Source organism: Ailuropoda melanoleuca, chromosome 3 (genome assembly GCF_002007445.2).
Source record: "Ailuropoda melanoleuca isolate Jingjing chromosome 3, ASM200744v2, whole genome shotgun sequence".
NCBI classification, from domain to species: Eukaryota; Metazoa; Chordata; class Mammalia; order Carnivora; family Ursidae; genus Ailuropoda; species Ailuropoda melanoleuca.
This window is the reverse complement of record NC_048220.1, coordinates 20,856,274-20,873,806: the sequence shown is the minus strand read 5'-3', so window position 1 is coordinate 20,873,806 and position 17,533 is coordinate 20,856,274. Positions and strand designations below refer to the sequence as shown.

At 35.2% G+C, this 17,533-nt stretch overlaps 1 protein-coding gene across 2 annotated transcripts in view; it reads left to right on the top strand.

Annotated features, from left to right (window-relative positions):
- FNIP1 (folliculin interacting protein 1) overlaps positions 1-17,533 on the top strand; it is a 151,308-nt gene that overhangs the window by 73,149 nt on the left and 60,626 nt on the right. For both annotated transcript variants that reach the window (XM_002912891.4, XM_002912892.4), the window contains exons 3-5: positions 9,914-10,048; positions 13,251-13,351; positions 13,764-13,838. In XM_002912891.4, coding sequence (XP_002912937.1) covers positions 9,914-10,048; positions 13,251-13,351; positions 13,764-13,838 — 311 coding nt within the window. The remainder of the gene's footprint in view (positions 1-9,913; positions 10,049-13,250; positions 13,352-13,763; positions 13,839-17,533) is intronic.

Here is a 17,533-nt window from a genome sequence, read left to right as displayed (position 1 = left end):
TTTAATGTATTGAATTTGGTTTGCTAGTATTTTATTGAGAATTTTTGCATCTATGTTCATCAGGGATAGTGGCCAGTATTTCTCTTTTTTAATGGTGTCTTTATCTGGTTTTGGTATAAGGGTGATGCTGACCTCATAGAATGAATTTGGAAACTTTCCTTCCTCTTTAGTTTTTTGCAATAGTTTGAGAAGAATAGGTATTAACTCTTCTTTAAATATTTGGTGATATTCTTCTGTGAAGCCGTCTGGTCCTGGACTTTCGTCTTTTGGGGGATTTTTGATTACTGATTGAATTTTGTTGCTAGTATTGGTCTCTTCAAATTTTCTATTTCTTTCTCATTCAGTTTTGGGAGATTACATGTATATAGGGATTTTTTTCATTTCTTCTAGGTTGTCTAGTTTGTTGGTATATAATTTTTCATAATCTCTTATAATCATTTATATTTGTCATGTTGGTTTGTTATTTCTCCTTTTTCCTTAATGATGTTGAGTTCTCTCTCTCTTCTCTAATGAGTCTGGCCAAGGTTTTTCAGTTTGTTGATCTTTTCAAAGAAGCAGCTCTTGGTTTCAATGATGTGTTCTATTGTTTTTTAGTTTCTATTTTGTTTATTTCTTCTCTAATCTTTGTTATTTCCTTTCTTCTACTGGTTTTGGGTTTCGTTTGTTCTTCTTTTTCTAACTCCTTTAGGTGTGAGGTCAGGTTGTTTATTTGAGATTTTTTTTTTTCTTCTTGAGGTAGCCTGTATTTTTTTTTTTTAATATTTTATTTATTTATTCGACAGAGATAGAGACAGCCAGCGAGAGAGGGAACACAAGCAGGGGGAGTGGGAGAGGAAGAAGCAGGCTCATAGCAGAAGAGCCTGATGTGGGGCTCGATCCCACAACGCCGGGATCACGCCCTGAGCCGAAGGCAGACGCTTAACCGCTGTGTCACCCAGGCGCCCCTGAGGTAGCCTGTATTTTTATAAACTTCCTTCTTAGAACCTCTTCTGCTGCATCCCAAAGGTTTAGACTATTGTGTTTTCATTTTCATTTGTCTCCACGTATTTTTTCATTTCCTCTTTGATTTCTCAGTTGACCCATTCATTGTTTAGTAGCATGTTATTTAACCTTCATGTATTTGTGTTTTTTCCAGATTTTTTCCTGTGGTTGGTTTCTAGTGTCATAGCATTGTGGTCAGAAAAGATGCTTGGTATGACTTTGATCTTTTTAAATTTGTTGATATCTATTTCGTGGCCTAATATACGATCTATTCTGGAGAATGTTCCATGTACACTTGAAAATAATGTGTATTCTGCTGTTTTAGGATGGAATGTTCTAAATATATCTGTTAAATCTCTCTGGTCCACTGTGTCATTCAAAGCCACTGTCCTTGCTGATTTCCTGTCTGGTTGATCTGCCCATTGATGTAAGTGGGGTGTTAAAGTGCCCTACTATTACTGTATTACTATCCATTACTTTCTTTATGCCTGTTATTAGCTGCATTATGTACTTGGGTGGTCCCATATTGGATGCATAAATATTTGTAACTGTTACATCTTTTTGTTGGATTGTCCTCTATTACTATATAGTATCTTCCTTTTCTCTTGTTACAGTCTTTGTTTTAACATCTCTTTTGTCTGATGTAAGTATTGCTACGCCAGGTTTCTTTACACTTTAATTTGTATGGGAAATGCTTTTCCATTCCATCAGTTCACTCTGCATGACTTTAGGTCTGAAATGAGTCTCTTATGGGCAATAGGTGGGTCTTGCTTTTCTATCCATCTGTCACCCTATGTCCTTTCGTTTGTTACTCTATTTGCATTCAAAGTAGTTATTGATGAGTTTGTACATATTGCCATTTTGTTACTTTTTCTATGATTGTTTTTGTAGTTTTTCTCTGTTCCTTTCTTCTCTTGCTCTTTTCTCTCATGGTTTGCTGGCTTTCTTTAGTGATATATTTGGATTTCCTTTTTTTAAATTTTTTGCATATCTTTTATCGGTATTTGATTTATGGTTACCATTAGGTTTATATATAACATCTTATGCCTATAACTATTAAGTTGATGGTAGCTTAAGCCATTCTTTTCTCCCCTTGCACCTTTTAGGTATATGGCGTCATAGTTTATACCCTTTTATTTTGTGACTCCCCTGATTTTTACAGATATACTTATTTGTATTACTTTTGCATTTCCTTCTTTTTTTTTTTTTTTTTTTTACTCCTACTTAGGGTCTTTTCTTTCCACTTAAAAAGTCCCCTTTAACATTTCTTATAGGGCTATTTTAAAGGTGATGAATTCCTTTAACTTTTGTTTGTCTGGAAAATGCTTTATCTCTCCTTCTATACAGAACGATAGCCTTGTGGATAGAGTATTCTTGGTTGCAGATTTTTTCCTTCAGCACTTCGAATATATCATTGCACTCCCTACTGGCTTGCAGAGTTTCTGCTGAAAAATTAGTTGATGGGCTTATGTAGTTTCTCATGTATGTAACTTTTCTTTTCTCTTGTTACTTTTAAAAAATCTCTCTTTGTCACTACTTTTTACCATTTTAATTGATATGTGCCTTGGTGTGGGCCTTCTTGGGTTGATTTTGTTGGGGGCTCTCTGTGTCTCCTGGATCTGGATTTCTGTTTCCTTTCCAGATTTGGGAAGTTTTTAGCTATTATTTCTTCAAATAAATTTTCTGCTTTATTTTCTCTTTCTTCTTCTTGGATCCCTATAACATAGATGTTATTATGCTTGATGGTGTTTCTGAGTTCCCTAAGTTTGTTTACATTTTTAATTACTACTTTTTCTCTCTCCTTTTCAGCTTGCTTGCTTTCCATTACTCTGTCTTCCAGGTCACTGATCTGTTTGTCCGCTTCCTTTAGTCTACTGTTCCATCTGGTGTATTTTTAATTTCAGTAATTGGTTTCTTCATTGTTGATTGGTTCTTTTTATGTTTTCAGTCTCTTTGTTGAGGGTGTCACTGAGGTCGGTCCTCTCCTTTTTTCTCAAGTTCAGTGAGTATTTTTATGATCATTACTTCAAATTCTCTTTTGGGCATTTTACTTATCTCCATTTTGTTTAGGTCACTTGCTGTGATTTTTTCCCTCTTCCTTCATTTGGCATATTTCTCTGTCTCTTCATTTTGTCTAACTCTCTGCATCTGTTTCCATGTATTAGGAAAGTCAGCTATGTCTCCTGCTCTTGAAAGCAGTGGCCTTATGAAGAAGAGGTTCTGTAGTGCCCTGTAGTGCAATGTCCCTTGTTCATAGAACCTGGAACTTCAGGGATGTCTCCTATCTGTATCGCTTGCACCCCATTGCTGTGGCTGAGCCACATTTACCTTTAGTCCATTTGTGTACCATGGCTCTCTTTGCCTGTTGTTGGCAGAGTTTGGTTCCTGTGTTGTTAGTGAGCCAGTCTGGGGCCTTGTTCTTGATGAGTCAGACCAGTCATATTCCGGAGATGTGGTGGCATGAAACTGCAGGGTGCTTTGTCTGTGCTGTCCTCTGAAGCTTTTGTTGGTGGGTGGGGCCCACAGTCAGACCAGATATCTGCCCCCAGCTCACTGCTGGACCTCAGTTGAACTGGTGTGTGTGGTTGTCTTCCTTTCTCCTTCTGCAGGAGTCACTTTGAAGTGGTCCCGGCCCCTACCAAGGCTGCTTGCGTAGTGCCAGGTTTGTGCACCACTTTGGATGGGCTCTGGCCAAGGGCGTTATTGGAGGAGGCAGGTCTGCAGGAGAAAGCAGAGGCAGGTTTCTTGGTATTAACCAAGTTTGGGTAGGTCTGCTGTGGGAAGGGGACTGTAACCAGGCCTGGCTGGAGGGGGCATGTACTGAGGAGAACACAGGGGCGGAGTGCTCTGTTAGCAAGTTAGTTGGAGTTTGTTGGCACTGGGCTGTTTCCCCCAGGTATCTGTGTGTCTAGACTGGGGGGTGGAGTAGAGGCTGGAATGGTGCCTCCCAGCTCCTTTGTTCCTAGAGAAGTCTTCCAGGGATCCCTGCCCCTCCCTCACTTGCTCTGAGATTAGTAAACAACTCACCCCCCTGTCTACCCTATGTGTTTTTCAGATTGCTCCTTCTGTGCTGTATCTCCATGGGGCTGTTTGTGGTGCTCTCTCTTTAAGAGCGGGGGCTCAGTTTCCTCTGCCCTCTCTGCTCTCCCAAAGCCGAGCCTGCTGAATTTTAAAGTTCCGATGTTAAGTTCCACTGACTGTAACAACTTGTGAGATTAGGCCCCACTGGTTTTCAAAAGCCAAATGTTCTGGAGACTTATCTTTTGTGTGTGGGCTCCCTGTGCTTGGGGCACCAGGCCTCAGGGTCCTTTTCTTACCCCTCTCCAAACCTGCGGTGTCCCTCCCTCATGTGGCTAGTCCAGTGGTCCTTTTAACTCTTGATTGCTTCTCTGCCTTTCCTACCTTCTTCACCATGGCCTCTTCTCTATATTTAGCTATGCAGAGTCTGTTCTGCAAGCCTTCTGGTTGTTTTCTTGGTTATTGGCCCCGATGTGGGTGTTATCTTGTATTCATGGGATGGGATGAGGTTAGGTAGGATCTTCCTACTCTGCCATCTTCCCTGGAAATGTATCTGTTTTTGTTTTGACTAAGCAATACCACCAGTAATGTCATTAACAGAAAAATGGTTAAATAAACTACAATGTACTTACATACTGGAATACCATTCAGCTGTATATTAAAAAAAGAAAAGAATGAAGAGGATTTCTAAAGGTAAATAGTGAGATTCTCTAGGCTTTTAGTGAACCATAAAGCAAGGCAGAGCTGAATTACTTACCTTTTCTCTAATAATGGAAGAAAAGTAATACTGTGTTGTAAAAAGAGTTTTTAGAAGGACAATAATAAACCATTTAAAGGGATTTTACCTATTGGGAATGTGTGGGGTGGGAAGCAGGGTCCTAGAAGAAGGGTCAGATCTTGATTTCTGTGTATATACTTCTTTATATTGTTTTTATTTTTGAATCATATGAATGGATTATTTATATACATTACTAAAAGTTAAGAAAAAAGTTGAAAATTCATGTGAAGAACTTTTGTAAACTGAAAAATACTATATAAGTGCTGGTTATTTATTTGAATTTCGGTTGTGATATAGAATCTGGAACATGAAACGCGGTTGGTTATGTGTCCAGATTAAAATTTTTAATCTCCCATGTCTTCCTTCCTCCCATCCATTTCCCTTTTCTGAACAATTTGTCCTAAAACCATTAGGTAATAGGGCTGAACACTGATGTCAGGTGTTGGAGATGTGGTGGCTCAGAGCAGAGTGTTAGAGCTGAAGTAAGTTGGGGAGGGCATCTCCATAAGGTGCTGCTTGATACAGGATTTGATGGTGGAGGATATCCATCTTGGCTGTCTGGGCCTGAGGAAAATGTCCATGCACTTGAGGGAGTGACAGGGGAAATGAAAAACTGGTTTCATATGAGGGAGTTGATTAAATAAATACATATGAAGGATAATGAGTGGCCTGTTTTTCTGAATGTTAGAAAAGGGAGTTATAAATAAGGAAAAGGAGAAACCCAGACGAACCCTGTATATTACCCTGTATATTATATATATGTGTGTGTGTGTATGTATATATACACATTTATATATATATACACACACACTCATATACATATATACATAAATACAATAAATGTAGATATAAACTTGTTTATGTGTGTGTTAAATACATATGTGTGCTCTTTAGCTCTGTCTACTGAGAAAGCAGAGGAACAATGAGACCCCAACATATGGGTATACCTAGCATCTAGATCTTATTGTCTAGATTCCATTTTCCACTAAAAGGAACCAGGGCTTCTTAGAGAAATGACTGGTCCTTGGGCTGAAGCAGGGAAGGAAAAGGATAAGCCTGGAACTTGTGATGAAAGCTTAAGAATTGATGAGAATGTGTCAAAGGAACATAGAAGCCAGCTTGAAGGGGCTGTCACTGGCTAATTAGGGAAAACTCTAGCATAAAAACAAATAATGATAGTAGCAAATTACAACCCACTGAATGAAATAGGAAACCGTAAGTTTATACTGATCTAAATAAATTGAAAGTTTGATGAAAAACAGTATTTTTATGGCATATAAATATAAACAGCATATGACTTTCATAGTCCCACCCCCAACCAAAATATTATTAATGACAGAGGAGAAAAGCATTCGTTTACAATGGAGATGCCTGGTAGGCACCACCTTAATCACTTGATACTGATCATCAGTATCAAGAATGTTATCATTAACAGGCATTGAGATCATATGCCACATGAAAAGCGGCTGTATTGTGGTTATGTAGAGAATGTCCTTGTTTGTAGGAAATACATATTCAGGTATTGATACTTTAGGAATTCAAAGCGTATCAGGTAGTCAACTTACTCCCATTTAGTTCAGAAAAAAAAATTCTTTGAACTAAACTTGCAACTTGTTTGTGATTATGTGAAAATGGAAAAAATAGTTAATAAAATTATAACCCATTTATTAAAAGCCAGGTTTTTTCAGTGATGTTTCGAACTTATTTTTTGTGCATTAGTAGAGTGTATTGTTTTTGTGGGTTAAAAGTAAAGTATGGCATGATTCCTTTAGGAATGAAAGTAAGATAAGGAAAGGAAACTGAATGCTTTTTGCTGTACAGTTGTGTTTATAGATGGCCTATGTCTACCTGAGGGTTGCTGACTGTGCCCTGTCCCCTTACTAGACCATCTTCCACTGAAGTTGTTGCTGTTTGGATTCAGAAAAGCCATGACTTCAGAATGTGAGAGAGAAAAGGCACTGAACAGCTAGGGAGTTGGTAGGGAAGAAGGGTGTGTGTGTGTATGTTTGTAGTAAGAACTTTCATGTACACTTTTATGCACACATTTATGCTTCAGTCTTGAAACTGATGTATGTTTGTCCCTTTCCTTCCTATAGCAAATTGCTTCATGATTCAGAGATTGCATATGTAGAGTTCCCTCAGCCTGGAATAGCCCTCCCACTCTTCTTTCACCTTAACTCCTTTCCTTTTTTTTTTTTTTTTTTTTTTGTAGTCCCAGCTTAAATGTCACTTCCTTGATCTCCCTAGACTAGGTTAAGTCCTCTCTTGGACAGTTCACTTAAACATCATTGATCCTTAACCTCTTCATTTGTCATATGGGGATAATAATAATATTTCATAGAGTTGTTGTGAGGAGTAAAGGAGTGGCTTTATGTAAAATGGAATAGTACCTGAGCAAATAGTAAGTGCAATATGAGTTAGCTGTTGCTAACATGATTGGACATATTTAAAATATATATTTCATTATACATATTTAATTATTTGTTAAATGTCTCTCTCTTGTTAGTTTGTTAGTTCCATGAGGAAAAGGACTGTTTCATTCAACTGTGTTTCTTAGTTACTGGTACATGTAATATTCACATACTTTTGCTGAATTATAAAATGGTGGTTTGCAACAGAGGATAATTCAGGCCCACTGAGTGTGGGTTTTCTCCTCCAGTTTTACTGAAAAATAATTGACATATATCACTCCATAGGTTTAAGATGTACAGCCTGATGGTTTAATTTACATATACTGTGAAGTGATTACCACCATAGGTTCATCTAACATTTATCTTCTCATATAGATAGAATAAAAAGAAAAGAAAGGAAAAAAATCTATTTATGATAAAAATTATTAGAATTTATTCTCTTAACAACCTTCCTATAATATCATATAGCAGTGTTATCTATAGTTATTCTCTTGTACATTATTACATCCCTAGTGCTTATCTAGTGCAATTCCCCTCCCCCCACCCCCACTCTCCACTTCTGGTAACCACGCGTCTGAACAATATTTGTTTCTCTCTGACATTTCACTTAACGTAATGACTTCAAGATATATCCATGTTGTTGCAAATGGTAGGATTTCCTTGTTTTTTTTTTATGGCTGATATATATATGATAGATATTCAGTATATCTGCCTATCATATATATATATATATCACAACTTCTTTATCCATTTATCCATTGATGGAAACTTAGGTTCTTTCCATGATTTGGCTATTGTAAATAACGCTGCCATGAACATGGGGGTGCAGATATATTTTTGAATTAGTGTTTTCATTTACTCTGGATATGTATTCCCAAAAATGGAATTGCTGGATTATAGTTCAAGTTTTAATTTTTGGAGGATCCTCCACGCTGTTTTGCATAGTGGCTGTAACAATTTATAGTAGTGCACAAAGCTTCCCTTTTCGCCACATCCATGGCAGTATTTGTTGTCTCTTGATTTATTGGTGATGACCATTCTAAAATGCATGAAGTGATAACTCACTATGGTTTTAGTTTACATTTCCCTAATCACTAGTGACACTGAGTATCTTTCATGTAAAGCCAGCTAGTTTTGCTTTTAAGTATATTATAGACCTACTAGTTCTTGTAACCTTGGTGAAGTTACTTAACCTCTTGGGGCTTCAGGTTTCTTATCAGTTCAATTGGGTTAAAATACCTACCATCCTGAGTATTACAGAAAATATTCATCCTTTTGATGGTGATCACTAAGTAGAAATTTAAGATGTGGCCAAGAGTATCAGTACTAAAATTATCAGTATTTTTAGTAAGTCTCTTAATGAAATAATATAAATGGAAATATCTAGTAAAGTTTCTGACTCCAAATTAGGCAGTTATTTCAGTAGGCATTCAGTTTTTCTTATTTTAACTTTTTTCTGTAGTATTTATAATTAAAAACCAGTAAGCATATGCTAGTTCTAGCTGCATATATAAGTACATAATGAGATACACACACACACATACCCCTTAAGGGTCACAAGTACTCTACCCATTAGGTGGGGTTTTTCTCTCCATTAAGTCGATAAGCTTGGAGAGGTCAAGTAACTTGCCAGGGAGCCAGGATTTAAAATCATGTCTATTTAGTTTTAAAGCCCTTGTTCTTTATAGTTTATCATGTCTCTTTACATTTTTGATTAGAGATGATTTTGGAATTATCATGTGTTCTCCTTTACAATGCCTTTGGTGATGGTGGCAAATTGTAAAATAATTGGTCTTTTAAAAATTGTGATTTCAGTCAGATTACTTCTTCTGAAAACCTACCTGAGGAAGAGTTACATGGAAGAGTTACATACTGGTAACGGTGATAAATCACCAAAATACTTTTAGGAGTATCAAAGTCCTTGGTGGATTGCAACTTCGGTAGTTGTGAGCAGTTAAAGCTCTAGAACTTGTTGGGGAAGTAGGAGGAAAGCAAGAGCACAGAAAAAAAGAAATAGAAAACATGATTCTTTCATACTACACCACTGTACAGCCTTTTGGTCCTAAACTCAGCTGTTATTAAAAAGTTAACTGTTCAATACATGAATACATGCTCATTTCAAAATAACATATGTTCATGTATGTAGAGATACACACATTTAATAAAATATAAAAGCTTCATTTGTATTTCTCCTCCCATCCCTACATCTCTCCATAGAAGTTTTTTTCATAAAAATATTACTTAATGTTACTTAATAAAGTTTTTTTTCCATAAAAATGTTACTTAATACTAACCTGTAATATGTGTATTATTATATTTAAGTGATTTAATATTTTAAAGTTTCTCAGTTTTAATTTCTTATATGGGAGAATATTGATAGATATAACTCACACAAACAAAAGGCCTAAAAGGGGGTTTGTGATCAAATAATTTGAAAACTGCTGTAATATATTACATCACTAGTAATGAACATTGTTGTAGACCATAATAATATAGAAAAACTCCATGATTTGATAATCTTGGTGAGAAAAGCATAATACAAACTCCATAAGAATAGAAAACAGTACTGGAGAAAATGCAGTAAAATGCAAATCATTATACCAAGGTTATATTATTTTGAATTATTTCATACTTGGTTTTTTCAAAGGTTTTTTATACTATAATTAAACTTGTATATGATGAAGAGTCTTTTATAATATGAATGGGCATAATATCTCCATTTCAGAAACTCTGTAGTGATGCTCAAGTAAAAGTCTTTGGGAAATGCTGCCAACTAAAACCTGGAGGAGACAGTTCTTCCTCACTGGATAGTTCCGTGACTTCGTCTTCTGATGTAAAAGACCAGTGTCCTAAGTACCAAGTAAGATCATTGATGTCATTTATTTATTCGTTCATTCATTCACAAGTAATTTTGAGTACCTACAATGTGCTATGCACCATCCTAGGGACTGGGGATATAACATGAACTAGTCCTTACCCTTCTGGGGAGGCAGGTAACTTAATAAGTAAGTTTATGCATTTTGATAAATCTTAGGAGAAGGTCAGAAAACTGTGGGCGTAGGTAGCAAAGGGTAATTTCTACCTTTTATTTCCCAATTCAGATTTTTTGGGCTACCAGAATAATTTATTTTAGATACTTTTAAGTTATTGAAATATGAATATAAATATAAACTAATAATACAAGTTGGCTGTAGTATGAAATTAAAGTATGATTGGAAGTATACACATGCAGGAATGGACATTTATATTTTTCAGAAGTAATCTGACTCTTTTAAAATACAAAGTTAAACAAATTAGTACCTAATGGGAATTTCTGTATAAACTTGTTATATTTTACATAAGAGTAAGTGTTTGGTTTCATACCAAGTAAATGTCATCTATGTGAATTTATTTGTGTCATCCAAGCTTGCATGAATGAATCACAAGTATTTTATATTTAGCAATATCAACATGGGATTCTGGGTCTTTAAATTATTTGTAATTAGGTAATTGTGTTTGAATGGGAAGTGACCCTTCTGTCATGTCAATGTGCCAGTGTATGTAAAAGAACTCTGAAGTGTTTAAAATCCAGATACTAGGAGGTACTATACAGTTACCCCTGTCTTCCCCTGTTTCTCCTCCAGCTTAAGCATGATACCTTAGTAAGTTCCTAATAGTGTTATGCTGTGTGACATCATCATACTTATACCAGGTTGGAGGTTTGCTGATTTGATGAATTGTGTAAACTTACATTTCTTCTTAATATATGCAGTTAAAAATGAATATTAGCACATGGATCCAGATTGTAGAAACCCTGAAGCATTGAATGATTGCACCCTCATGTTGCATTTAGATCCCTAGAGATTTTCTTTTTTAAAAGTTCAGATTCCCAAGCTATGTGCCCAGATATTCTGATACAGGCTCAGTATGGTCCTGGAAATCTGCCTTTTTTTAGCAAGAGACATTGAATTATTGTAGCACATAGTTCACTGCACTTCATAAAATGTGATTTTGGGTAACTGGAACATTATTTTTGATCGACACAGATTAATACAGATCGATAGTTTCCAGCAATAGGTACTTAAAAAAATTGACCTTTTAAATAAGGGCCTTATTTAAAAAAAAAGCATGAAAGATAATAGCACTTTTTAAATGATAAACTTTATTATAGATTATATATAACATGCCACTGACATTCATGATAACTATTTGATATGTATTAGAGCAAGCAAGGGTAACCTTTACTGGCAAACTAGATGGTCTAATAAAATTTAAACACGAATTTATTTTTACTATATTTTGCTTTCCAAGGACTCTTTTCCCAGTTTTAGTAGTAAAATCTGTAAATGCTTTGATATTTGAATTCATAATGATTTTGAAGATTGGCGTTGATCTTTTAAAAAAAAAACCTTAGTACTTGATCATTAAAAGAATTATTCATCTCTGTTTCTAAAATGTTGTTCTTAGTACCCATATCTTTGTGTTTTGAAATAAAAATTTTTTCTTAATCACATCCCTAGATGAGTTATTTTAATAACTAGGTATATCAGAAGTGATTTTTTTTCATTAGCTTTGTGTCTTTATTAAAACAAAATCAGTACTATACTACCTAAGAGAGAAAAAATAATGTGTAAATGAATATATATAAAAATTAATACAAAATAGTTACATATAATGAAATAGATTGCTATTTGAAGATGATTTTTTAAGAAAGCTAGCAAATGTAAGTATATAGATTTTTTTTTTAACCCAGGTGGGCATTAAATAAGCAGAAGAGTAGAAGAATCATGTAAAAATAAAAATAGTATGCAGATGTGCCTCCACATGTAAAATGGGGGTCTTCAACTCTTTGTTATCATCAGAAGAGTCTTTTAAATATTTTGTTAAAACTCCTAATTTTTGATTTTTTATGGTGGAATGGCTTAGTGAAATTTGTGACTAATACTCAGTTTCTATCTTAGATAGTTATTTTGGTCCTCTTCCTCATCACTCATCTTATTATATAACTATGTAAGTTAGGAATTGCATTGTTCCTAGAGCTTATTTTGTTCACATGACAAGAAGTCTGAAAGGCCGTCTAAGTATGATACATGGGTTTCAAGATGGCTTTAGAAACCAAGGCATCCTTATCTTTCTACTTAGCTGAGTTAATGTGTAATTGTTGCCTTGTGGTCCTAATATGACATCTCCATCTCCAGTGACTTCTATTTATATCTCATTGACCAGGCCTTTGTTGAATGGATATAAATGTGTAAGTTCTGAAAGGTGATACTCCAACCATTAGTATAGCTTTTTGGATGTAGAAACCAACTCTCAATTTGTCTACAAGGGAGGCTGGGAAATGCATTTTTTTTTTTAAGTTGGGCACATTGCTGCCCTGAAACAAATTAGACTTCAAAAAATAAGGAATAAGATATTTTGTGGGTAATTAGTGATATTTACTACAGTATTTAATTTGTAACCAAATGGATGAGTTCAATTTTACCTTTTTTCTGACTCCTATGATGACAACTAAAGACATTCAAAGAATAATGGAAAGGAATGACTTTTAATTGGTTCTTTGAGAATAAGACATTCTAGTGTTTTAAATAAATCCTTTTAAACAATACAAAATAGATATAAATTACCATGTTTATAGATATCTCTTTTGCATGTTGTGAGTGGTAAAAATTGTTCTGCATGTTCAGTGAATTCTCTTTCTTATTTTCTGTCCTGGAGAAACATTGCATATGCACAAGATGTGGTTAACAATGTTCATTTAAGCATTAAACATTATTATAATAGCAAAAACCTGGAAGTAACCTAGATGTCCATCAGTAAGGGGAACTGTGGGGTTTTCATACAGTAGAATACTATACAGCTCTTCAAAAGGAGTCTTTGTATAACAGTATGGTTAGATCTGTAACACATTGTAAAATGAAGAAGATCAAGCTATAGAACAGTATATACAGTGTAGAGTCACTTTTTTAGAATGTGTGTAGAATTATGTAGAATAATTGCAGCAAAGGCGTTTTCAGTAAAATTCAGTATTTGAAATAGGTTTTAAATTTTGCAGTTTTATTAATGTTATGGTTATTTTTTAGGGTTCTCGGTGCTCTTCTGATGCCAATATGCTTGGAGAGATGATGTTTGGCTCAGTAGCAATGAGCTATAAAGGGTCTACCTTAAAAATTCATCAGATACGGTGAGGGCTTTTCTGATTTTTCATAATCCCTCTTAGAACATGTAACTTCTGAAGATGAGAGAATTTCCTGTAGTCTTCACACAGATTGAGCATGTGAAATTTATGGTGTTTTGTGGGGTTTATGCTACTTCATGACTGTTGTAACTATGCAGTGAAATCTTTGTGATTTATACCTTTTTTGGGGGGTGGGGATGGGAACAGGGAGACGGAGAGAGAGAACCCATGCCCAGTATGCAGCCTGACACGGGGCTTAATCTCACAACCCTGAGAGCAGGACCTGAGCCAAAATCAAGAGTCGGGCACTTAACCAACTAAGCCACCCAGGCGCCCATATACATTTTTATTTGTAATAAATTGAGAAGTTCTTTATGTTTTAGTTTTGATCTCTTTCTCTGTCACTTTTTCTTTGTAGTTCCCCTCCACAGCTTATGCTCAGCAAAGTTTTTACTGCACGGACTGGCAGCAGTATCTGTGGAAGTCTCAATACGTAAGTGATTATGAATGCTGGGAGAAATGAATTATTTAGGATGTGCAAAGTGTGAAAACTAACAGACTCTTCTCAGGGTTGCAGCTTGAATTGAGATTTTCTTCCATCCCCTAAGTTTGAAAGTTTATGGAGGCCAGTCTTTTTTCCTCTAGCTTTACTGAGCTATAATTGACATCCAACATTATGTAAATTTAATGTGTATAACACATTTACTTGATACATTTATATATTGCAAAATGATTATCACCATAGCGTTAGGTAACTAACACTTCCATCCTGTCAAAATTACCATTTCTTTTTTGTGGTGAGAAAAGTTAATATTTACTCTGTTAGCAACTTTCAAGTATATAAAATAACAGTATTATTAGCTATAGTCAGCATGCTATACATTAGACCTCAGAACTTATTAATCCTATAACTGATGTTTATACCCTTTGACTGTTAATCTCCCCATTTCCCCCACTCTCAACCCCTGGTAACCGCCACCCTGCTTTCTGTTCCTCTCTGTTCAATTTTGTGTATTGCACATATAAGTAATACCATACAGTGTTTGTCTCTAACTTATTTCGCTTAGCATAATGCCCTTAAGGTTCATTCAAATTGTCACAAATTGCAGGATTCCCTTTTCTCATGGCCAAATAATAGTCCTCTGTGTGTGTGTGTGTGTGTGTGTGTGTGTGTGTGATATTTTATCCGTTCATCTGTTGATGGACAGTTTGTCTCCATTTATTGATGGTTGTCACTAATGCCACAGTGAACACCTGAGTGCAGATATCTCTGTGAGATCCTCATTTCAGTTTCTTTGGATATATATCCAAAAGTGGGATTCCTGGATCATATGGTAGTTCTATTTTTAATTTTTTGAAGAACCTTCATACTGTTTTCACAGTGGCTGCATCAATTTATATTCCCACCAACAGTGCACTAGGGTTCCCTTTTCTCGATACCGTCTACCATTTGATAATCACTTGTCTTTTTGATGTTAGCTATTATAAAAGGTAATACCTTGTTATGGTTTGATTTGCATTTCCCTGATGATTAGTGATGTTGAGCACCTCTTCGTGTACATTTGCATGTCTTCCTTGGAAAATTGTTCAGTTCTTCTGAATATTCAGAGGAAGTATTAATTTTTTAGTCAGGTTGTTTGGTTTTTGCTATTGATTTGTATGAATTATTTATATATTTTGGATATTAACCCTTTATCAGATAAAGGATTTGCAAATATTTTTTTACCATTCCATAGATTGCCTTTCATTTTGTCAGTTGTTTATTTGCTTTGTAGAGGCCTTTTAGTATGATGTATTCCCATTTACTTATTTTTGCTTTTGTTGCTTGTGCTGTTTGTGTCATATCTAGGAAACTGCTGCCATGACCAATGTCAAAGACCTTTTGCCCTGTGTTTTCTTCTAGGAGATTTGCAGTTTTGGGGTATTTTGTTTATGTCTTTAATCAATTTTGAGTTCATTTTTGTGAGTGGTGTAAGACAGGGTTCTAATTTCATTCATCTGGATGTGGTTATCCAGTTTTCCCATCATTATTTATTGAAGGCACTATCCTTTCCCAGTTAAATGTTCTTGAGTCCTTTATCAAATATTAGTTGACTGTATATGCAGGGTTTTTTTCTGGGCCCTTGAATTCTGTTCCATTGGTTTGTGTATCTGTTTTTATGGCAGTGCTATACTGTTTTGATTACATTAGCTTTGTAGTATAGTTTTTCTCAGGATTGCTTTGGCTATTCAGGGTCTTTCGTAGCTCCATACAAATTTTAGGATTGTTTTCTTATTTCTATGAAAAATGCCACTGGAATTTTAAGAAGACTTTCATTGAATCTATAGATGATTTTGGGTAATAGGGACATTTTAACAATATTTGGTCTTCCAACCTACTTTTTTAAGGACTTTTTTCATGGAAAGATGTTGTATTTTGTCATATGCTTGTTCTTTCTTCCTTTGTTTTTAAAGATTTTTATTTATTTATTTGAGAGAGAAACAGAGATAGTGACAGAGAGCACAAGTGGGGAGGAGAGGGAGAAGCAGCTTCCCCGCAGAGCAGGGAGCCTGATGTGGGGCTCTGTCCCAGGACCCCGGGATCATGACCTGAGCCAAAGGCAGACACATAACCGACTCAGCCACACAGGCACCCTGGTCATATGCTTTTTCTGCATCTGTTGACATGATCATATGATTTTTATCTTTCATTCTTTTAAATATGGTAATTTTCATTTATTGCCTTGTGTATATTGAAGCATCTTTGCAGCCCAGTGATAAATCCCACTTGATCATGTTGAATTATCCTTTTAATGTTCTGTTGAATTTGGTTTGCTAATATTTTATGGAGAATTTTTACATCTATAATAATCAGGAGAAGTGATCTGTAATTTTCTTTTCTTATAGTGTCCTTATCTGGCCTTGGTGTCAGAGTAATGCTGGCCTTGTAAGATGAGTTTGGGAGTGTTCCTTCTTTGGTTTTTGGAACAGTTTGAGTAGAATTGGCATTAATTCTTCTTTACACGTTTGGTAGAATTTCCCAAGGAAACCGTCTCATCTCCTTGGCTTTTCTGTGTTGGGAGGTTTTTGATTAATGATTCATTTTCTTTACTCATTATTAGTCTGTTCAGGTTTTTTATTTCTTCATGATTCATTCTTGGTAGGTTGTATGTTTCTAGGAATTTATCCATTTCTTGTAGGTTATCCATTTTGTTGGTGTGTAACTTTATAGTGGTCTCATGATCCTTTTTATTTGTATGGTATCAGATGTAATGTTTCTTTTATTTTTTATTTCATTTATTTGAGTCCTTTCTTTTCTGAGTTAGATTTTGTCTCTTCAGAAAACCAGCTGTTAGTTTAATCCATCTTCAATGTTTTTTTTTTCTATTTCATTTATTCTCCCATTGATCTTTATTTCCTTCTAACTAACTAACTTTGGGCTTTGTTTTTCAAGGTATAAATCAAGGTCATTTATTTGAGATCTTTTTGGCTTCTTACTGTAGACATTTATTGCTGTCACTTCCATCTTTGAACTGCTTTTGTAACATCTCACAGGTTTTGATATGTTGTGCTTCCATTTTTATTTGTTTCAAAGTATTTCTTGATTTGCCTTTTGATTTCTTCTTTGACTCATTGGTTGTTCAGGAGCATGTTGTTTAATCTCCACATATTTGTGGACTGTCCAGATTTCCTTTTGTTACTGATTTTTAGTATTATACCATTCTGGTCAGAAAAGATACTTGGTATGATTTCAGCCTTCTAAAATTTGCTAAAACTTATTTCATGACCTATTGCGTGATCTGTATAAGAAAATATTCCATGTCCACTTGAGAAGAATGGTATTCTGCTACTCTTGGCTATATCTATATACGTATATATCTGTTAGTTCCATTTGGCCTAAAGTATGGTTCAAGTCCAACATTTCTTTGTTGACTTTCTGTCTGAACTATTATTCATTGTTGAAAGTAGAATGTTTAAGTCCTCTACTAATTATTGCATTGTTGTCTCTCTAGATGTTAGTATTTGCTTAGTATGTTTAGGTGCTCTGATGTTGAGTGCATTTGTAATTTTGATTGTTACATGCTATGTCTTCTTGATGAATTGCTCCTCTTATTATATGATCATTTTTGTCTCTTGTTACTGTTTTTGGCTTGAAGTCTATTTTTTCTGATATAAGTATAGCTATCTCTGCTCTTTTTTGATTTCCAT